At 35.9% G+C, this 22704-nt stretch overlaps 4 protein-coding genes and 1 pseudogene across 5 annotated transcripts in view; 2 read left to right on the top strand and 3 right to left on the bottom strand.

Annotated features, from left to right (window-relative positions):
* Positions 1-259: 259 nt before the first annotated feature.
* LOC111478889 (IAA-amino acid hydrolase ILR1-like 3) lies at positions 260-2758 on the top strand. The gene is made up of 5 exons (XM_023123401.1): positions 260-761; positions 945-1070; positions 1170-1481; positions 2102-2230; positions 2311-2758. Exons 1-5 carry the CDS (start codon positions 378-380, stop codon positions 2674-2676), a joined length of 1317 nt encoding a protein of 438 aa, XP_022979169.1. The 5' UTR covers positions 260-377; the 3' UTR covers positions 2677-2758.
* Positions 2759-2766: 8 nt separating this feature from the next.
* LOC111478891 lies at positions 2767-4103 on the bottom strand (annotated as a pseudogene).
* A 400-nt stretch (positions 4104-4503) lies between these two features.
* Positions 4504-5498, top strand: LOC111478892. Its single transcript, XM_023123405.1, has 2 exons — positions 4504-4778; positions 5284-5498. The coding sequence occupies exons 1-2, from the start codon at positions 4626-4628 to the stop codon at positions 5470-5472; spliced, it is 342 nt and encodes a 113-aa protein (XP_022979173.1). The 5' UTR covers positions 4504-4625; the 3' UTR covers positions 5473-5498.
* A 103-nt stretch (positions 5499-5601) lies between these two features.
* On the bottom strand, positions 5602-18265 carry LOC111478888. Of its 2 annotated transcripts, XM_023123400.1 has the most exons (20): positions 18047-18265; positions 17923-17964; positions 16539-17016; positions 15388-15479; positions 14686-14850; positions 14214-14604; positions 13279-13397; positions 13125-13197; positions 12824-13044; positions 12674-12718; positions 10915-11011; positions 9778-9969; positions 8868-8962; positions 8659-8728; positions 7230-7376; positions 6868-6993; positions 6281-6451; positions 6127-6186; positions 5871-6036; positions 5602-5783 (listed from the first exon to the last, which is right to left on the bottom strand). In XM_023123400.1, the coding sequence occupies exons 2-19, from the start codon at positions 17961-17963 to the stop codon at positions 5920-5922; spliced, it is 2700 nt and encodes an 899-aa protein (XP_022979168.1). In that variant the 5' UTR covers position 17964; positions 18047-18265; the 3' UTR covers positions 5602-5783; positions 5871-5919. The 2 variants fall into 2 exon arrangements, with proteins under 2 accessions (XP_022979168.1, XP_022979167.1); XM_023123399.1 differs by having other exon boundaries at positions 5602-5779; positions 17923-18265.
* A 643-nt stretch (positions 18266-18908) lies between these two features.
* Positions 18909-22704, bottom strand: part of LOC111478890 (mRNA-decapping enzyme-like protein) — a 7582-nt gene continuing 3786 nt past the window's right edge. The window contains exons 6-8 of the mRNA XM_023123404.1: positions 22141-22264; positions 19977-20450; positions 18909-19342 (exon numbers count right to left, since the gene is read on the bottom strand). Of these exons, the coding sequence (XP_022979172.1) occupies positions 19286-19342; positions 19977-20450; positions 22141-22264 (655 nt within the window). The 3' untranslated portion in view covers positions 18909-19285. The remainder of the gene's footprint in view (positions 19343-19976; positions 20451-22140; positions 22265-22704) is intronic.

Here is a 22704-nt window from a genome sequence, read left to right as displayed (position 1 = left end):
GTCTTAAAATTTATTCTCTAAGTCAACCCGTGAATGTAACTAGTCACAATCACGAGTAAAGAAAAAAAATCTAAAGGAAGATGATGAAGATTTGAATTTATCCACAAAATAAAAGAAGAAATTCATGATTTGACTCAACCATTCAATTTGGCTCGAGGAAAATAAGGGAATGAAAAATGAACATTTAAAACGAGGATAAAAACTGGGATATTTTAGAGAGGTCATTCTCAATCTCAATCCTAATCTCAATATGACAGTTCCCAAACAATTATTCACCAGACCTGACAAAAAGCATCTCAATATAATAAAACTACAAGTTTATAGCCACCCAACAATCAAATATACCTAAATACACATCAGAGGCCTTTGATTTTGAGATGGCAGGCGGTGGCATGGACTTCAAGCTATTTTGTTCGATGCTGTTCTTTGGGGTAGCCTTGTGGCGGCCGTCGGCAGCGGAGCACGGAGGAGATGGCTCGGACCTCCACTCACTGACTCAGAAGCTGATGGGTTTGGCAAGGGAAGGGGAGTTCATGGAGTGGATAAAAGGAGTTAGAAGGAGAATCCATGAGTATCCAGAGCTGGGATTTGAAGAGTACAGAACGAGTCAACTCGTGAGGTCTGAGCTTGACTCGCTTGGTATCAGTTACCAGTGGCCTGTTGCAAAGACTGGAGTGGTGGCTTCCATTACAGGGGCTTCTCTTTCTTCTTCCACACCTGTTTTTGCTCTAAGAGCAGACATGGATGCGCTTCCTCTTCAGGTACTCCCCCCCCCCCCCCCCCCTCTCTCTCTATATATATGTAGAGAGAGAGATTCAACCTTGCTAATTGTTGTTTTCTATAGAGATGATCTTGCAAGGGAGTGCAAAATCTGAGTACAACTGATGAACAGTTTCAGATTCTCCAAGCTTAATATAAAGTTTATTCTCTTCATAATTTTGAAGGAATTGGTAGAATGGGAATTCAAAAGCAAGGTCAAAGGTAAAATGCATGCCTGTGGTCATGATTCACATGTTGCTATGCTATTAGGAGCAGCAAGGTTGCTACGGAGTAAGAGACTGAAACTTAAGGTAAAAATTTTCAGCCTTATAATTGTAAATCCTGTTTTTTTTCTCTTTTAACCAGGGAAGGAACTGACCAGGATTGTTTGTATATGATGTTGTTTGAAGGGAACCGTGAAGCTAGTTTTCCAGCCAGGAGAAGAGTGTAATGGAGCTTATCAGATGCTACAAGAAGATGCCCTTGATAACATAGATGGAATCTTTGCATTGCACGTCTTGCCTTCCTTACCAACTGGTGTCATAGCCTCCAGGCCGGGTCCAGTATGTGCTGGAGCAGGGCATTTTTCAGCCTTAATCCGAGGAAAGGGTGGACATGCAGCAGCCCCACATAAGACGAAGGACCCAGTTTTGGCAACAGCCTTCATAATTCAGGCTCTTCAACAGATCGTATCTCGTGAGACAGATCCTCTTGAGGCTGGGGTAAGTTTCACGCCCTCTAAGTCTAAGTCCCTAATCTTATCAATTTGTTAAGACCACAAGAATGAGATAACTTTTCAACAAGATTCAATACTTCAGTCCAAACAACTCAAAATTGTTAGAATCTTAAAAGTTAGGTTACTACCCGGAGAGATAAGAGGGTTTAGGGTTGTACCGCCTAGAGGTCATATAGATCGGAACCTGGAGAGATAAGAACGAAAGCCCTACCCACTGCTACACCTACTGGTACTTCAAAAGGCTTAGATTCTACGCCATTGAAAGCCTTTTTTTAGGTCGGGGGTGTAAGCCCCGAAAGCCTTTAGTACTTCGGTAGGTATATCTCGATATATCATTTTTAAAAAACAAAAGGTTTGGAACCCTTCCCCTATTTCTGCATTTCATTCTCAATTTGACCCACCTCAAATAAAATGAGAAAAAAAGGAGAGAGAGGTCTATTGATTCGAAGTCACTACGAAAGGGTTGGTCAATAGCATAGCTCTTTATTTCCCAGGTCTCCTTTGAAAGGGGAAAGACCTTCGCATTCCTAATCCGGAGGCTGTTCACTCATTAAACTGAAGGAAACTTGAAAACAGATCATAGCTAACTAATAATCAGCAATGTAGGTGGTAACGGTTGCATTTGTTGACGGAGGGCAAGCAGAAAATGTAGTTCCTGAAACCGTGAAAGTTGGAGGAACTTTTAGGAGCTTGTCCCCTGAGGGTCTCTCTTACCTCAAGGAAAGGATCAGAGAGGTACGGCCTGTTTTTTAATTGATCAACTTAACAAATTTCCATATTTTTTAAGTGGACAAATCTTAATTTCTACTCAACAGGTCATCAACAAACAAGCAATAGTGCACCATTGTTATGCTTCAGTGGAGTTTATGGAGGATACACCAGTAATGGTTAACAATGAAGCATTGTTTGAACATGCAAATAGAGTAGGAAATAGCTTACTTGGAGAATCCAATGTCCAACTCCTTCCATGGACCATGGGAGCTGAAGACTTCGGTTTCTTCTCACAGAGGATTGCAGCTACCATATATGGCATTGGGATAAGGAATGAGACTCTGGGATCAAGCCGGCCGTTGCACTCACCGCACTTTGTCCTTGATGAGGAGGCTCTTCCCATAGGAGCAGCTCTTCATGCTGCTGTGGCCATGTCTTACTTGGAACACAATTCAGTTTTCAGTGATTAATTTCAATTTCAATCCTGTAACCAAAACAGTATTTGAGAAATAAAACATGGCAAAGTGAGGATGCACATATTTCCCAAATTAATACCAGCATCTTAATGATATTGTTAGTCTAAATGAATCAAGATGTTAACCAGCTGGTGCAGTAAAATTGCAGACAGTGTATACACACTAAACCAAACTGCGACGGGGTATTTTTCAGAGCCCTCTTTCATTCATCTGGTTCCGCACAACAGACACATCCAGCCACCTTTCTGCTGCAGAATAGATATTGGATAATAGCACATAATTGCCTGCATTTTGAGGCTCCAGCTCAATAAGTTGATAAGCTACCAATCGGAATATAATTTACAGGCCGCAAGCGGCGTGTCACAATCGCCCTTTGACAAGCATGACCGTGAAACTGTGCACCCCATGCACCAACATGAGATTGAACAAGCACGGATTTTATGAGCTCGTAAGCTGCTCACAGTCTCCCAGATGGACTAAGAAGATCAACTATACATTGCATAGTGATTAGGCGAGGGAATCATGTAGTATTTACGCGTCATGATTTCAAAGAAATGTCAACCTCCATCCACAAGTCCAGCACGGCTACAAGCTGTTAAGATGACTGTTAAGGCTACAACATCGGGAGTTAGATCTTCATCTAACATCCTCTCGAAGAGTGAAACAACCTGAGCTCCACGCCCATGGACTGACAACCCTTACATTACAGAAAACAGGGAATTAGATCCCTTTTAGGCATTTCTTCAAACAGATTCATGGCTCGCTTCATGTTTCCACACTTGGCATTCATATCTTTAAGAGCTGCCTTAACATGAGCCCCCACAAAGATCAACTAAGCACTTGGTAACATATGAATCAACCCACGTGAGAACAAGCTGACATTAAGCTTGCCAATAGAAACTCATCAGATTTCACATTCCTAGAACCCATTTCAAGAAAAGTCTTGACAGCCTCATTTGGCTGACGATTTTGTGTATACCCAGATATCAAAGCCGACAACGCCATAATATCTCTATCAGGTGCCTTTGAAACAAATTCATGGCAGAAAGCATGCCACCGCTTTTGCATACCCACCGATCATTTTTGTGAAAGATACAAGATTATTCACCGGCATTTCATCGAACACCTTCTCAGCAACACTTTAAATCACCCATTTTCATGTAACCACCAACAATTGCATTCCACGACGCCACATTTCTCTCCGGCATCGAATCGAAACTTCTTTGCCTCCCCCAAATTCCCAATGCTCGAATACCCAACAATCATAGCCGTCCATGAAACCGCAATCTTCTCTGATATCAAACATCTTACGTCTCATATAAATCCTCATCAACATCACATCTCAAGATGAATCCATGAAGGGTCATCCCTTCCATCACCTTCCCCTCGGTTGCGCGCGCCTTGAGAAACGAAGGAAATCTTTACGGAAATGATATTTGATAGCTTTTGATTATGCCGGTCAACTGTAAATCAAATAAATAAATAAACATCTTACTTTTTATCAAAAAATTAAATATGAACAAAGTTTAATTTGTAAATTTTGTTTGATCATCATTTTTTAAAGTAAATAATTTTAATATATTATATTTAGTGTGATAAAAAAACAAAAAAAATCTTGAAGTTTGTTTATTTTTATTTTAAAATCAGTCAGGATTTGAAAACAATTAAAATTATAATAAAAAAGATTTAATTTATATTTATTTACCTAATGTACATTGAAATTTTCATTTATTTACAAAATATTTTTTTTAATAAAAGAAAAATCTGTATTCTAACAAATAAGACAAAAAATCTTGAAATTTATTTATCGCTCAAGAACAACCCTTCACTCTGTTTTCTCCTCCGTCTCTTCCCTTTTTTCCATCAATCCTTCACCCAAAATTTTCCCGGAAACATCTCGAACCCATCGCCGTCGCTGTCGCCAAGAGCTTGTGGTTACTCCAATGGAAGATGGGTTTGGGATGAGACTTATCCATTCCACTCTTACGCCGAGAATTGCCCCTTCGCTGATACTGGATTCCGGTGCGCCCAAAATGGTCGGAATGATGACGGTTACCGAAGCGGTAGCGGCAGACGGACGGCTCCGATATCCCGAGGTATGAGTATGGCTATGAACTTCTTGGTCTTGAATTCTTTTAGAATCCTTTTCAACTCATCTGGGAGTATGAATTTTCAATTCGCCATTGTTTATGTGCGGAAGTACAGCAAATGCTATTAATCCTGGTTATATAATGGAAAAACCTGCTAGGGAAGACAACCTCTCAACCAAAAAGTGTAATCGTATGGGATCTTAACAAAGACGTGGATGAAAATATGGATTTTGTGTCCCAAAACAATCTCAAGAGAGATTCAAATCGTTTAGGAAAATTGATAGCACAATACTTCAGAACACTAAGGTTCGGTTGTTCTCTCACAATCCAAGCATAGTTTAGTAAACCAACTGGATTAATTATTTTCATACAATTGTGAATCTAGATTGAGTTTCGACTCTAGATGTAAACATTTGATCAGATTACTGCGACATGTTAGCTCAAGGATTAATACACCTTCTTTCCTATCGATAAATGGGAAAAGAGAAAGTAACATCCATTTTTGTTTCAGAGGTTACTATTTCCAAGAAGAGGAGAGATTGAATATGGATGTAATGGAAGCATTTCGTGGGTCGCTACAGACATCGAAGCGTTGGGTGGAGGAACATTTGGATCCAAACTGAACTTGAGTTTTCTTTCGAAGGCATTCTCCTGTTCATTAAGGGTAAATTATAGTCATGTTCATGATGAGCCTAGATGACTGAATTTTGCTGGAGGGAGCAGTCATTTAGAAGTTAACAATGGTTAGTAGCTTTGTTGATCAAGCTTTTTGTGAAGGGGTCACTGGGACACTGACTAGGGGGCAGAAAGAGACTACAAAGCTGGAAGATGAGCCAGAAACAATATTTTCATTTCAAAATGTAATAAAACAAATGGATTCTGTAAAACATAAAGTTCAGGTATTGAATATTACATATCTAACAGAGTTCAGAAAGGATGAACACCCTTCAAAGAATCGTGAGCCCGGTGCGCCAGATGAAGCTCCACAAGATTGTAGTCACTGGTGCCTGCCTGGAATAAACTTGTTTATACTAACCTATTATTGTCAAAAGGATTCAGAAAGTAATGTAAAGTATGTTCAGAAGAAAAATAGCTAACCTCATGTTTAGAACTTTCGTTTCCACAACCCTACAAAATGCAAGATGCTTCACTCAGCTTCTTCTTCAGTGTTTTCATCTGAGTTCACTTCACTGGTTTTCATTTCCTTGACTTTCTCAAGCTGTCTCAATAGATTCAACCTTTCTTGTCCATATGTCGATGGTATCTGTATGGACATTGTTTATTTCACTCTTAATATGAACGAGCATGAAAATAAATTCTATCTATGAATCTGCTAAGCACTATGAAGTCATACCAAGGATGGTACATATCTCTGGATGGCAGCCAGCATAGCTGCATGTCCAACTGCTGTAACCTGAAAATATAAGTGAATAAATCACCAAAAATCAAACCAGACAGGCATACCAACCAAGATAAAGGATCTAAATATGTAGAGCACTGAAACGTACTGGAAGAAGCATCAATACACCAATTGGAACAACAGATGCTAGGTCGGTTAGGGTTCTTCGTAGGGCATTCTTTTCTTTCCCAGTCAACTCATCTCCAATCAGTACCCTCCTAAGCAATCCCATAGCAGCAGCAACATCAATAGCCAAGAGTTGAGTGCCTTGCCATACATCCTGCCAATCAAATACTCCCTCCATCAATGACAATTTCGCATGCAGAGGTCGAGAAACCAATCAATCAAACCAGAACGAGGGGTGTTGAAGGACTTCTTCAAGCAAATAGGCATTCCCCAAAGAGTTGCATGGATGGCGATCCATGCAAACAGGAAGAGAGATGCCAAAAAGGAAGAGATCAAACTAGAGTATCATGAATTTACTAAATGCTATACACACGATAATTGAACCACGTAAAAATGGCTCAACTCAGAGTAAATTTAATTGCTTTCCCACCATAAACCAGTGGCAATCATGAGATTATCAAACTTCAAGTCAAGAGGCCTTATGCCTCGACTGATGATAAAGGACTACGATGAAATGAGTATATTAGAAAGCATATAGTTTAAATGTAAGAAGATTGTACGAACTCATACTGTGCTAGTTTCCTTCAGCTTGTCAATAGATTTTTCAATAATATTGTCTTTCTTCTGAATCTGCAATAGTTGACTATTCTCACGATTACGGAAACTTCTTGCAGCATCATCTGTATCCTTCTGATCCTGGAGAAAGAAAGAAAACTGTGGTTAGTCTGTAAAACAAAATTAATGATAATAATGATAAATAAACAGATCAAATTTAATGAAAGACTAGAGTTCTTTAAGCGTATTACTTGAATGATTATGAAAAAAAAGAAAAAAAAACTAAATGAGTCAATTGACAAGAATCCGACGTACAGAAACAGTGAACTCAACCAACATAAAAAAAAAAACAAACAGTAGCATACTTAATAACGTACCTCATCAGTTTCTGATTCTTCTGAGCTTTTCTGTACCCGTTTTTCAAGTTCTATTAGCTCATTTCGGAGAAGTTCAAAACGATGGAACTCATTCAATTCTGTGTTCATTACATCTATATCAGAAGTGTGACGTCCAATGGCATCCTCCTGCATATGTAAAATGGTACTTCAATAAATCACAACTAAGTATGCAGCTCTGGCCAGAAATTACATGCTTGAAATTCAAGACCTGTATTCCTCAAAGGAAAAAAGACCAATACATTGATCCTTTCAAAGACAACACCTAAAACACCGTCATGTTTTATAGACATCTCTAGGCTAGCGTTTAGATGTCCTTTGATACATGATAATGATGGCTATACGTGGCAAGGGACTTTATTTCCTCATGTCAACTACAATAAGCATCTAATAGAGTTCCATTTTCAAGGCTAGCAAACAAGAACATGGAAGAAGAATTCAGGCCTAATAACAAAGAAAATTTTCACAACAAGAGACCACAAGTTTTTTCAGTTCAGAGAAATAGCAAGCACAATTAGGTCAAAATGGTTATGAAGCAAAGTACAGATTAGCGAAATTCTAGATACAAAATCTTACATATTATGAAGATTAAAGCACAGAATTCCCAACATCATTACAATAGGAAGCTCACACATTCTTGAGAAAATGTAATGTGAACTATATTATTTTTTAGGAACATAAAACTATTTTATATCTGAAATAGCATACTAGGTAGGGAAACCTTTTAAAGCTCTTTGAACACAAAAAGTAAGAAAAAACGAGTTAAGAATGGCTTCTCCCCAAACGTTTTATCCACTCCTACCCCCCAGTCTTGATCTGAACTCTTCTAGTCTATTCCATTTCAAGGGAAATTTGGAAATATAAACCCTCTTTTGTCATAATTTGAGTAAAAAAAAAAAAAAAAACCAGTTAAGTTCTGATGAGGAATCTAGAGGAAGCAAGATTCATATTAAGGAAGTTGGAAAATGAGGCTCCTATCCATTCTTTTAGAGGAAATTGGAAAATCAAATTCCTCTATTTTTTGAACATGGTCCTTGCTGCATTGTCCACAGACAGATGAAACTTTATTGAATTGTTAGTTGCTGCATTATTAGTTTTATGATTGGTACCAGCAGTTCAAACAACTCAGGATGGTTCTGTTTCTTTTTGCAGATTATCGTCAAAAAGAAAATTTCCCAATCAATAATAATCTATACCCTTGAAGGAGCACACCAATTTACACATTTGAACGGCAAAAAGACGTGTGCATACGCACAGACACACCAAATTTGATATACAAATGTTTATGCTTTATGGAACAATAATGACAGTGGATAGAAATCGCAAGAACACATAAAAGCAATTGTGGTTGGATGAATATCAAAAACCTAATGAAATTAGAAAAGACAATATTAAATAAAAGGAGACATACTGATCCATCAATGCCTGACTCAGGATCAGGTTGCCAAGTAGAAGGGACCAAGTTCCATAGCCTACGAGTTCTGCCACAAACAAAATATTTGTTTTCTTTAAATAAGGTAAAAGAAATGGAGAAAGGAACACTCAGTTGCTGATAAAGGGTAAAAAACAAAATATAGTAATTGAAATGAAGCTTCTCAAATACAGGCAGGATGTTCTTGCCTGTTGCTCCTGTTGTTAACTGTCTTAGCCCTCTTTTTATTGTTTCCTTTCAGGTATTCACGTTGGTTGCTACTGGAACGACTTTCATCAGCTTCCTGGATTCAAGTACCGATGTTCAAGAATGATGAGTTGGAAATTATAGAGGTTCTGTTACCATCACTACATGGAGCAGATATGGGCATAACAACAGAGAATAATAAACCCATTAGAGAGACATACATCTTTGATTCCATTCAAACCATATGAAAGAAATTACGTGCTTCCGTGATTTGATGTGAGATCACCATTATGAACTCTTGCAAGCTTAACGGTTGAAATAAGGTTCTAATTCTTGCAGACTATGCTGAATTTGTAAATGACATTCACAAGTTCAACCTGTTACGACATGGACTATTTGTCCCAGTTTATTTTGTACATCCACCAGCCTTAGTTTAACCAAAAGTGAGAGACACGAGAAGGAACACTCACTAAACATATGTTATAATCATGCACATCAGGTTAAAAGGTACTCTACTCATCCTGCAAATAATGCAACTCTCCAATCTTCATATACCTTGTGGACACCAAGATTAGTGGTATATGATTGAGTTCAATATGTTTAGTTTGCTATAAAATAAAAGATTGGATGCAATGGGAAAGAAGACTTGATTATCAAACCTAACTCAGCGAGTTGATGTATGTAGATACAATATAAATTTGTATTTTGTTTTAGCACTCGAGTGCTCTTACTCTTCCATCCAATCAGATGACCTCTAACAAAGACACAATATCTTAAAATGGATCGTCTCCTTCCTTCAATACTCATTTTTTGCATTAATGCAGGATCTTCCATCAAACAATAACTTCACATACTGATCTTCTACCATTAAGTTCAGGAGTGTACCAGAAATCATGAAGATAAATGAAATACCTGCTCAAGAAAAGCTGCTTTTGCTCTGAAAGATGCCTCCAGAAATTCAGCTTCTTTCTTTAGTTTCCTTATTTTCTCAAGGTCAGAACAAGCAGCTTTTAAATGTTCTCTTCCAGAATTTGTACTTGATAGATGCAGTTCTTGAAGCAACTGTTCAAGTCGTTTCAATGCTTCTTCAACACTTTCCAAAGCCTAAATTACCAGAAGATTCGAGTAAAGTCCAAGAACAAAACAGAAAAAACAAACGAAAAATTTATGATAGGCAGATATCATGATTTATGATTCTTCATTTTTTTCCCCCATCAAATACTCTGGCAAAAAAATTCAAAATCAAGAACACTATAATATGTGAAATTGAAGGTCAACCTATCAAAAAATAATATATGAAAATTTTTACAGGAAAAACAAATTGTCATTTGTTCTGTCTAAAAGAGCATATGCATATGCATTGCAAAACAATATTTATATCATTATATACAAAACACGGCATGGAGATTAACTCATGGCAAAAAAGAATGGAATCTTCTGAAAAGACATACCCATATAAATTAGTAATTAAACAAATAATTACATGTTATAACGAATTAAGTTCCCTGCAGTCGATGAAGATTGAAAAACCCTTAGAAGACATCAGAACTTTGAAACTCAAAAATGACAGACAGTCCTAACTCAATAAGGCTAAACTTAGAAGCTTGTAAGGTTTGTCTATGCAGCCCTCCAAAGTGTCTCACTTAACATGTTTAGTTTTGTAGGTTGGCTGGACTATAGGCCACATTGGTAGAGCTATGTTACCAGAACACTCAGCATGTATCTCTACAATTAATTTCCCAACACTTTCTAAAATGGTCTATTTTAGTGTTTATTGCGTTTAGAGTTACCAGAACATCCTCATGGCTATACTCCATGCCAAATATCTCTAGGAGTATTATTCAAGCCAAAATCCACCTTCTCTGCCATGGGCCAAAACCTTTAGCAAGAAGAATCACATAAAAAAAAAAAAAAAAAAAAAAAATCCAATCAATCTAGTCAAAAGATTTTCCCAACTCAAGCTCAATAACATTGACCTTCATCAATAAATTCACTCATGAGACAAGAATCAAGGATTTGAAATGGAAAACAATATACTCAAAAGAAGACCTTGTCAAAGGATTCAGTTTCACGCTTAGTGGTTGAAGAATTACTTGATCCACTCTTTTCAAGAGAAATATTGGCATTTCTCTCTAGCATCTCATTCCTGAAAGACATTTTACGAAGGTTAAAAGGGCAAAACACCTGCTACTTCAAGAATGAGATTAGATCTCCAATGAATACAGAATTATTAGCTCCTGAATATAAAATCAAGAAAAGGAGATAAAAAAAAAAGTGAAGATGATCAAGTAATTGCATCATGACAATATAATCTTCCTATAAGATGACAGTTTGAATTTGATAAAAAATCTCACCACAATTGATTAGGAGTCGGATAAAATAAAGTAGAAACAATCAAGACCCATTAGCCTGGTAAAGATTTAAAAAAAAAATTAAATAATAAAAACATGAAAGACGAGCTAGTAATCCCCAAGTGCTGACATGATGAATAATTTGTTTTTTTTTTTTTTTTTTTTTTCAGTCGAGCAATTTTAAAATACAAAAATAGATATCTGCAAGCTTTGGACAAGTGTGAACTCTTTGCCCTCCTAATATTGGTTTGATTTCAACAAACTCATGAAGCATCAATTGATTTTGGGTTTTGAAGACTTAATGCTGTACGACATGAAAAATTGAGTGGGGTGGTTCTTGTTCTGTCAGAATCAAACATCGATAGGGACACATCAAACCTATCAACCTCATAGACTCCCATGATTTCTCCACCTCCCTAAAAGTTCTACAGTCTTAGGTTTCCTACATCCAACCCTCCCATGACCAAAGGTTTTGAAACTATATACCATTTAACCCTTTTTACCCATTCCCATAAAAAATCATCTATCCACTTCTGGTAAGTCTTGCTCACTAAAATATCGTCCTAAACAAAGATTGAACTCGGAATACTGCTTAGAACTGACAGAATAAGCACCAATCTTTTCCCTTGGAGAAAAAAGTCCTTTTTAGGAACTCGTCCTAAACTTTTTCCCCCACAGGAATCCAAAAGACTTGGACACTTCAGGTTACCACCCAAGGGAGCCCAAGATAAGAGCATGGAAGGTTATTCACCTCATTACTTACCAAAAAGCCCAAGAATTCAACTTCTCAGGGGTTTAAGCCTATGATGAAATTTGTACCCCTATTAATTTTAGAACCTGAAATAGATTCGGAGAAGGAAAAAACACCATTAAGATTAACCAAGGACCCTTAATGGCCTGAACATGACAACAAGCCAAAGAAACCAAAAAATCCGCCATTCAAACTGCAAAAGTTGCACCTCACAATGAAAACTGAAAATTTAAGGACTCAAACCCCTAAGCCCCAGACTCCAAATATAATGGCAAGAGTTTAGACCCTTTTTGATGAACAAGGCACTGAACACAAGAATTGCATCACACCTCAAAGCCAAGCAGATTTTCTAAAGCGTGCTTTTTATTTTTCCAAACTGGGTTTTAATTATGAACATATTCAAAATTTTATTGTGAGGATGCCCCTTTGATCCAACAAAAAGTAAAGGCAAGCCTTTTCCCATTTAAGAAAATCATACTCTGTAAAAATTATTTGGTGAGGAAAACTGAAGGTGAGAGTGAATATCCTTATGAAACTGAGAGATGACAAGTTGGCAACGGTAAGGGAATGATGTAAAGAGTCAGTTCATAAGCTATCAGTTCCACAAATGAGACTAACCTATGTGCTCGAATAGTCCGTGTATCAGTTTATATTTGTGTAGTTGTGTATGTATATAACCAAGAGAGAGAAGATGGCATCAACTTACTTCATAATACCTAGCTCTTCCATACATTCTGTCAACTTGGTATGCCTAACATTCAAAAGATTTTGTTTAGGGGACGGGATCCAAATGCAGCTAATTGAATCATGTCAGCCATACCCTTGGTTCAAATAGAAAAATAAAGAGTTCAATTACCCCACTGATAGAAATTTTGCCGCCTTTACATTTGAAGGATTCTCCAACCATTTACTGTACTTGATGAAGCACTCAATCCAATGAGCACAAACATCTAATGCTTGGGGGATTGCCTCAACATTTGGAGGACCTTCTCTTTTGTTCATATGCCCATCAGATGGTTTCAAATAGCCAGGGTTGTTTGGGTAAAATGGAAGCCAATCCAGCTCTTCACAGACTACCTGAAGAGTTCAAAATTGATCATAAATCTTTAATGAACCAAAGTGTCCTTGTATATGCAATGAGCAAAATGGGTACTAACCTCCACATATAATTGATAAGAACTGATTGATGAAAGGTGAGGATAGTATAAGACGCTTCCCCCTATAAGGTACCTGCATTAGAACAAGAAGCCATATACACAACCAAAACTTGAAAACCAGCACCATATTTTTTTAGGAATCCTCAAAGTATACCTGATGAAGCTTCCAAGAGAATCATCTAAAACTTCAAATCCATTAGCAGAGAGAAAAGACTGTGTGCTTCTTCCCAAGGCAATAAAGAATCCAAATATAGCCAAATCTTTCTCCAAAACCTGCATTAGGTTAATACATGCTTCCATTTTCAGCTACAATATGATTGAAAGTTAAAACAATTGGAAAAAATATGAGAGCAAATAAAAGAAATTCCCCCAACTTAACCAAAACAATTTTATAAATTTTGCAATGATGGATTCATCCGCGGGGAATCATTGGGATTTTCCACCTATAATTTCACTTAGCGTTATCCTTTCCATGTAAACGTTGTTTCTTTATCGATAGAACAGATTATATATTCAGTAACTGAACGTAGTTATCTTATCAATAGATAAGAAAAAGCATTGTCGCTCGAGACAACATGTTAAGTCGTGAAGTCACCATTCTAAGTACTCATTATTCCAAACACTTTATTCATTTTTTAACATTTGTAACAATAATCGTTAGTAGTCCAATAAGTATCAAAGGCAAGGAAATCTCCTTTAAGTACACTCAAGACTCAAGGATCTTGCTTCCATCCTAATCTAGCAGACAAAAATTTAAGTACCCAAAATCTAGCAGCGTGAGATATAGGGAAAATTAAAGGTGGGTTAGGATCAACTTACAACTATAAGATGATGTGTTACTCCTACAAAGTTATAAATTTCAATTAACATCTATATTCAACTTTAAATTCAACAAGTTATCTATGGAGATACTCTTTCTCTAATAGAGCGCTGACCTCACTACTCTTCTGATAATGTTACATTTGTCTAAACCATACTCTTTCTCTAACTACACCAAAGAACTGTAATTAAATTCAATAAGGCAACTTTGGAGGGTTAAGATGTATGAGTTGCTCGAAATTATCCAAGGTTAAAGAAGTTAATGTCTACCTCAATACTTTCTGATGTTGTCAATCTGGACCATATTTTTTCTCTATCTATAGCTTGCTGTAGCTGCTTCTGTACAAGACCAACCCAGAAAATTACTTCTTCTGCAACCCAGTCATTTTTTACTCTGCAAGCAGCTGCTCGAGAACCAAAATGAAGAAGGAATTCTCGACGCAGACCAATGCTCTTTATGGATTCAAAAGCTTCAGAAATAGGAACATATTCTATCAGCGTGTCCATCAATCTACCAGATATCTCTGGAATTATAGAAAAAAATTGTGGACAAGAGACTTTTGCAGGCCCAAGTTTTGTGATAGCAGCAAGACAAGCCAGTGCAAGCATGAGGAGTGACACACTTGTTCTGCCAGAGTCCATAGATAATCCTCTGCCATCCCTGGAGCGAACAAATTTGGCATTATTCCTTCACGTACAAAAAGATCAGAAGCATTCATGGGGCAATTAAGATGATACATACAATGCAGTTGCAGCAGAAAAGCGTGGGTCCTGTTCAAAATAATTGACAAATGATGCTGTCACCACCGGGATCTGCTGAGACCAAAACCAGTCATAAGTTTCTGGTTGCTTCGCTAATAGTTTATCTCTGATTAAGCTCTCCAAGGGAGCAGATTGGCGTAGTAAACTGCAAAAGTGTAATGATTAACAATTGATGTCTTCAACGATGGCAAAAGATAGAACTGCAGATCAATAATCAACCCACTAACAATACCATCGAGTCATGGAGATCAGAAACTAGGAAGAATAATAATACAGTTATTGTCTTTAAATGTCAAAAGAATAGAGAGAAAATATACTGTGTTTTAAAGTGAAGCTGCATTTTCAATTGAAGAAGCACTTCAAATTTTGCAAAGGTATTTCGTTGCATGTCAAGTTTTGTTTAGTTTGATAGAGATCCTTTAGTAGTACTTTTGCGAACAAAAAATTCAAACCAAGTTTCAATAGCATCCAAGTAATTAAATTAATCTGTCCTTAAATTTCTATCCAAATACTAGAATATTAATGAAAATTACTTTTATTGAATAATTTGTTGGTATCATGCATAGCCAGATCCTGAATCATTTCCAGGAAAATGTTCTCAGTCTGCTGTAAGTTATATATATAGTTCAATATGTTCGTCGGGAAAAAAAACAGTCTAAAAAATGACTTCAGAATTAATTACCTTCTCTCAACAAAAACGTTGACATCTTTGTCTCTATTATCACCCCGAGATGAAATTTCACAAGCTGCTTGCAACAAAGAATACACAGAGGCCTGTAAACAATACTCACTTTAGATAGCAGAAATAATGTATGAGATTGAGACACCTGATGACATCAAAATTATTGAGCTGTTAATTTGATGCTAACAAAATATAACTTGTGTTACTATACCAGGCAAGATATCTAAACGTCAAAACTATCACGCAAGCAGGATAGAGACAACATTACGAGTACAGAGCTCACCACTGGATTAAACAATAATAACAGTGCGTACCCACAAGAAAGTTAAAATCAATACGTATGAACTAAATAAATTATTATTAGGTTCACAAGAAACCCTGGAAACGTAAGAACTCGAGACAAAAGAGCATGATAATGCCATCAATCTATACCACTAGCAGTACCACCTCCAATATGTCCCGTATATTAAAAAATAATAATGATAGACCGTCTGTAGAATATGAAGTCCTTAAATATATTCTTCTTCATTCCATATTTCTCAATTGTTTTTCAAAATTATCCAAATCACACTTAAATGAAAACTGTAAGTTAAAGTGGTTGCTCCATATAAACTGCTTTCCGAGAATTGCTAAGAAAAAGCATTCGTAATGCGAGCTGATGCAAGAGACCATTGATATTTATTTTTTTTTTTTTTTTTTTTTTTTTTTTTTTTTTTTTTTTTTTTTTTTTTTTTTTTTTTTTTTTTTTTTTTTTTTTTTTTTTTTTTTTTTTTTTTTTTTTTTTTTTTTTTTTTTTTTTTTTTTTTTTTTTTTTTTTTTTTTTTTTTTTTTTTTGAAGTAAAGTTAGAAAACTGATCTTTCAGTTGAACAATTGATCCATCGTGATTAAATTTTACAATAAAAGCACAATTATATATATGTGTGTGTGCGCGCGTGCGCGCTTGATGACTACGTCTTTGTTATATCTGTGTTGTGATTTTTAGAAAATGACAAGTCCATGTTGCTTAGACAAGTTATTATATTGTCAAGTGCAGCTCATTAGGATAATAAGAGATGTTATTTACCACTTTAAGAACGTGACAAGGAAAGGAGGAGAGGAAGGTGAAGCCTAAGTTAGTTGTAAATGTAAAGGTCCAGTCATTAGTTATTACCTGATAAGACAGCGACTTAACCCATGCATTTCTGTCCATACCAAGCCAAGCTGTTGAAAACCAACGCATTTTTGAGGACGCGCTGTGTTCTTTAATAGCCAACTCAAAATTTCTTGCAGCATCATGCAAAGATTGGACAAGGCCATCATTACAATCTTGTTTCCGTGAGTCATCTAACCTGATCCTCATTTTCTCAACATCAGAACTAGTGCTTGCTTGGGGACTCCCATTGACAGTTACACTCTCATCTGCTGAAGCGAGGGGTGAGAGGTTTCTTTGTCTGCAAAGTTGTAAATAGCTTTTCTTAAAGCCTATGAAACTAGGATTGAGACTACTGTCATTCTTTTCTGATAAAACAGCTCTTATAAGGCATCTTTTCCTTGAATTTCCCCAGCTGCTTAGCAGGCCGTCCAATTTGGCTCTTTTACATGAAAAAAAAGTCCTAGTTGGATTGTATGGAAGCCATGTTGTCGACGAACTGGAAGACATGAGACAGCATAGTGAGCCCAAAAGATTAAGGATAAAAAGCACTTGAACTATTCAACGACATCAGGAAAGTTTTATTATAATCACGTTCCTGAGAAAAATATAATCACGTTCAGAAATAACGAAGGGGCAATGGATACCGATTTAACAATAACCGGTTCTCATGATATATCTTGCAATTTTCGAATCTTAGTTTCAAAATTTATAAAAGAGAAAATGTTCGCCAGCTGAATATTAAAACTAAGGCAAAGCTACATATTACATTCATGTGTCCACTAAGGAGCTATGTTTATCAAGTCTTTGTCCTCAATATCATACAGTGGAGCAAAGCCATCAAATTCATTTCTTAAAGTTGGGATGAAAGTACAATTTGACAACCAATCAGATAGATTATCAAACCTAATCAACTTGATCACCTGCCCATTCATTTCTAATCCATTCAATTAACAGTCAAACCATGCCACCCCATCTAAATTTTTAAAAACAGAGCGCCATCATTCTATTCCATCAACTATTGTTAAACAGTACAATCCACAAAAAAAACGAACATAATTTAAAATACTAGAAGAATAATAATAAAAAAAGGTAGTCCCTAAGTGAACTTAATATCCAAAGGTTCAAGCGAAAAGCATACTTAACCCAAAACTCAATACCCATTCAAGATTTCCAACGAGCATCAAGTTTCCACTTCCCCTTCCTCAGTTAGCCCAAGAATCAAACATAACCAATAATAATCAAGATAACCAGAAGACAAAAGAACCATGGCGCGAACCCTAAACTCGATAAAGTTACAAACCCAAAAGAGAAAACTAGGGAACAACCAACAAATCAAATACAAAAAATTCTTTGAGAAAAAAAAAAAAACGCAAACGAATCCATTGATCATATATCATAGTACCTTGACGGTAGGAAGGTACTACCCTGAAATTCAAATGCCATCTGCAAGCGATGGGATACAGCGTAAGAAGTCGCAATTCAGCTCTTCCAGAAACATGAAAAAAGAGAATTAGAAGAAGAGTCACGAAGTGTAGAAGGGAAAAGTTTGGGTGTGTTAAAGAAAAAGTGAAGCCGGCGTGTCGAGAGAGGAATTATCCGTATACGTGGAGAGGGGAATGGACACAAGAATGATTGATTGATCGATGGGCGAACTGTAGGACAATGGCGTTATCTTTTGCACAGTAATAGTTGAGACTCCAGCAAAACCAAGCTTTTCTTCGGTTATCCACAGCCACAAGAAGAGAGGACTCACGGTCTTTTTCCAATGTTTTTCTTCTTTTTACACAACCTCGCGGCGCGCAAACCCACACAGCCCACGCTCATTCTTTTTTTTTTTTTGAAAAAATAAATAATTTATTATATGGATTAAAATTTTAAATTAATATTAGTATCAACATAATTCTGAAATAAATTTGTAAATTAATCAAATTAAAGGAGAGAAAAATTAATACATAATTCTTCTGAAATGAGGAAAATTTACTAAAATTTAATTAAAATGTTTTTATTATATATTTGATTCATACATTCGTGATAAAAAAACAAAATTCTCATTAAGAATTTATATTATTTGATAAAAGTATTTAAATAGATGGAATTAAAAATTTTGAGTTTTAAACCATAAATGAATACATAAAAAATCCCAATAAAAAAAAGACAAATACAATATTTTAAAAACATTAAATTAAAATTTTAATTTTTTGAAAATTAAAAATTTTTAAAATCTGTGAATGTGGTAGATACAATAACGAAAGACGAATCGAAAAGTTTAAGAACTAAATAACATATATTTAAAAGTTTAAGTACGAAATATTAGACAAAATGTTCGAAATATAGTTTTACAATCCACGTCGTCACCCGAAACACCGGTGGAAAAACCTCAGACCAAAATTACAAAAATAAAATTAGATTAAAACGGTGAAGAACACACTAAGGAACAAGAGAACTCAGCTAATGAGAATCACCCGAAAGTGAAATACTGGAAACAACAAAACTTGGAATGAGGAAGCAAAGTTCCTAAGAGTACGAAACTGAAAGAGGGCATGCAGCAATATCACACCATGCCATGCGTTTCTGTCAGCAATACCTCAAATCAAAAAGAGCTTTAAGAACAACCAAACTCTTTATAATTCTACACTGAAACAGACTCTCTACACTGAGAAGAACCACTAATTTTAGACATAATTCAGAGTGAGTTATATGTACACATCTAATTCACACACACATTTGAACTCAATCAAATCCGCCTCTTGACCTTCTCAAGATACTCAAGAATGGTGCATCTTCAGCAGTGCTTGGTAAAACTTATCGATAAATTGATCATCCTAGCATATCAATCAATATTCCACAGGTCAGCCAGCACACCCAGAAATAAGTGTTTTTATAATGCATAAACTTTGATTGAACTGGATAATGAAACAGAGTTATATACTAGAAGTAAAGCACAGAAAGAAGGGGAGGATCGTTAAGCCTCTCAGCCATGATATAAGAAACAAATGTAAATCACTCCTCGAAACTGGCAAATTGTTCGACGAAGAATCGAACTAACAAGTCAAAAATGAGAGGGAAGAATCGACAATTTGTTCTACGCCTGCAACGGAACAACACTATTTTTCTTTTGCAGATGCTCAATCAACGGAAATTGTTTAAAACATGTGCTTCAAAATGTTGAAATTGTTTAAGACAGAACATGAGAGCATGGAGGATGAATAAGAATACAATCAGTTTCAAATTGCAATGCAAATATGGTTAATTGTGAACAAGGCCATTGCTGAGGGTATCATTAATTAGTGAGTTATCTGGGCAAATATCTTTCTACATCATTTCCATATTCTTTTTAGTTATGGGCTGGACTTCTGATCCTGACATAGGTAGCTAATAAACAAACCACACCAGAGCATAAACTTCTAACCAAAACTGCTGGTCATAATATGGCTAAAAAAAGTGTGAGAAAGATACCTGAACAAGCATCAGAAGTGCATCACGAACTTTATCCCTGTTAATAAGAGGCCCATCATTGAGAGCAGGGGCAGAACCAGGTGTAAGTGAAGGCGGGGGATTAGGTGGTGGAAATGGCTGGAGCATTGGGGTCCCATATGGGCTTTGTAAGTTAAGGGGAGGATGAAGTGTAGGCATTGGCATGGATGAGGGCAAGGAAGGCCGCATTGGTGCAGATGAGAAAGATGGAGGTGGAAAGAAAGAAGAAGGCTTCACAAGATTAGTGACCTGATTAGTACCATTGTTTGGGTCAGGAGGTCCATAAGGAGAGGTTAGCGTATTCGAAGCTGCGATCGGAAAAGATGGCTGTGGAGCCAGTGCAGGAGCTGATACAACATTAGGAGGAATCAAAGATGGAGGGTTTATAGCAGAAGCATGATATGCCTGCCTTGAATCCGGTATATTTGGAGCATTATTTCCAATATTCATGGCCGCCTGCAGAAATACCATCAAGGTAACCGAATGGCATTGAAAATAAAGTAAACCACAATGACCACACAATTACTGAATGTACAAGTTCCTTTGTAGATATCATCCCAACCAAGACAGTCAGTGGTTTGTAAGAGAATGGAAGTCTCCCGAACTTAGAGTTTCAGCATAATGCAAAAAAGGGTCTTATTTTCATAAATGTCGTTAGTTATAAATTTTTACCCCTTTTCTTGGTCAGGGGAAGGTGTACGGAATGAGAGAAATACAATTTTCACTTAGAAATGGTGGAAAGTACAAGAAAAGAAGCGAGGGAGACCAACATAATTAACAAGATATTTAAAAGGAAAAAAAAGACAAACCAACAATAGAATTATAATTAGGCTAAATTAATAAAAATACCCTTATAACTTTGCATTTTGTCTCAAAAATATCCCTAAACTTTCAAAAGTTTCAATAATATCACTAAACTTTAAAAAAAGTTCAACACTACCTTTTCCGTTAGTTTTGGATAGAAACCATTAATACTTTGTTTCAAAAATACCCTTTTAACTTTCAAAAGTTTCATTAATACTCTTAAGTTTGTTTAAAAACTTCAAAATACATTTAAACTTTTTAAAAAAATTCAAATACACTCTTACCGTTAGTACCATGTTCTGAAAATACTCATAAACTTTCAAAAGTAACATTAGAAAGTTCGGAGATAATCTATGAGGTGCCGATAGATGGTTTTTGTCCATATATCAATGGTAAGGATTTTTTAAAACTTTTTTTTATCAAGGCAAAGGGTGATGATAATATTTTTAAAATTACATGAGTATTTTTTAAACATAGTACTAACGGTAAAGGTATTTTTGAACTTTTTTTAAAAAAGAAAAGGTATTAACGAAATTTTTTAAAGTTCAAGGTATGTTTGAAACACTATTAAAAGTTCAAGAGTACTTTTGAAATAAAATACTAACGTTTCCATCCAAAACTAACGGTTAAGGTACTTTTGAAACTTTTTTGAAAGTTTAGGGGTATATTTTAGACAAAGTACAAAGTTTAGGGATATTTTTATTCATTTAGCCTTATAATTATTAAGCTAAGTTCAGCTATACAGTTTGATAGGATACTAAAAAGGAACAATATAATAATAACATTATTTCATCTGCAAGCTTCAGTATCTGATTTGCAATTGACTAACCTAAAGAACAATTTTGAGGTATAAAGAAAAATTTAGCCAGAAAATGAAATTTAAATGTGAACTAGAATTTCATAAGAATTTGATCATTCACACCAATAACTATGTAATCAGTTCAGACCAGCAGTTCTAAAGCCAGTTAATAGATGAGCTGATGTATTTCTAGGTCTAGCAGATGAATCATCTCTTAATTGGTAAACTTCATTGTCAACATTTGCAACCATTTTACCCTGAAGTTCAATAATAGTTCTGTTTCATTCGGAAGATTTTCATTCAGTAAAAGGAATTTTTATCAGAATTTGGTAAACGCATATTTTCTTTTTTATCTCTCATTCACAAAAATGTTTATTTTCAACAGTAGACAAACAAAGTTGGATAAGAAAAGGTTTACAGTAGCACAAGTTCCATATATAAAGATAAAATATTAAGTCCATGAAAATGAAAAGCTTACAATGCTACCACAAGAAAGTAACTAAAAAAATAAAAAGAGCAGAAAGACAAGGTTAGAGCACTAACACTAAAGAAGTTCACAAAGGAAGGATCTTCAGGGGCATCGGTGACAGTAGAGGGTGGTGCTGAGGGCTCCAATGGACCTTCAATCACTGACATTGATGGCACTGCCTCAAGCTCCTCAAAATCACTGGGTTGGAAAATAAATAAAAGATAGTTAGAGAAAAGTAGAAAATGAGTTAATATCCAGGCCTAAAAAATATCCGAGGCAATCTGAAAAACTGATTTCACATAACTATATCAATCCAACAGTTAACAGGGTACTGCTTAACACATAATCAAAGAACAGAGAACACCAAATCGTAACGCCTAAAACCACAGGTAGAACAAAGAACTTCAATTCTTCAGTTTAACACTCAAAGCCCTTGAGGAGAATAGTGGACTATGGTAGAGTTCAACACCTCCCTTTGGATTTTTCTAATCAAAGAGTTCTGTGGCAGTCCTATGTCGTGTATTCTCAACCATTGGAGACGTTTTTTGTAACATTCTTTCTCTTGTAGTTTTAGCTGCACATGCTCCTTTTGCATTGGGCTCTCTAGTTTTTTTTTTTTTTTTTTTTTTTTTTTTTTT

This window comes from Cucurbita maxima, unplaced genomic scaffold (genome assembly GCF_002738345.1).
Source record: "Cucurbita maxima cultivar Rimu unplaced genomic scaffold, Cmax_1.0 Cma_Scf00004, whole genome shotgun sequence".
NCBI classification, from domain to species: Eukaryota; Viridiplantae; Streptophyta; class Magnoliopsida; order Cucurbitales; family Cucurbitaceae; genus Cucurbita; species Cucurbita maxima.
Note: the sequence above shows the minus strand (reverse complement) of the source record. Positions and strands in the feature narration are given on the sequence as shown.

What these genes read in the sequence shown, in the direction of transcription:
- LOC111478889 (XM_023123401.1), top strand. Translation starts at nt 378, where the DNA reads ATGGCAGGCGGTGGCATGGACTTCAAGCTATTTTGTTCGATGCTGTTC. An exon ending in GTAAGAGACTGAAACTTAAG is followed by an intron (nt 1,071 to 1,169) that starts GTAAAAATTTTC and finishes TGTTGTTTGAAG; the next exon opens with GGAACCGTGAAGCTAGTTTT. An exon ending in CAGATCCTCTTGAGGCTGGG is followed by an intron (nt 1,482 to 2,101) that starts GTAAGTTTCACG and finishes TCAGCAATGTAG; the next exon opens with GTGGTAACGGTTGCATTTGT.
- LOC111478892 (XM_023123405.1), top strand. Translation starts at nt 4,626, where the DNA reads ATGGAAGATGGGTTTGGGATGAGACTTATCCATTCCACTCTTACGCCG. An exon ending in GACGGCTCCGATATCCCGAG is followed by an intron (nt 4,779 to 5,283) that starts GTATGAGTATGG and finishes TTTTTGTTTCAG; the next exon opens with AGGTTACTATTTCCAAGAAG.
- LOC111478888 (XM_023123399.1), bottom strand. Translation starts at nt 17,963, where the DNA reads ATGGCATTTGAATTTCAGGGTAGTACCTTCCTACCGTCAAG. An exon ending in AGTACCTTCCTACCGTCAAG is followed by an intron (nt 17,017 to 17,922) that starts GTACTATGATAT and finishes CATGTCTTCCAG; the next exon opens with TTCGTCGACAACATGGCTTC. An exon ending in GTTAACAACAGGAGCAACAG is followed by an intron (nt 8,729 to 8,867) that starts GCAAGAACATCC and finishes TGTTTGTGGCAG; the next exon opens with AACTCGTAGGCTATGGAACT.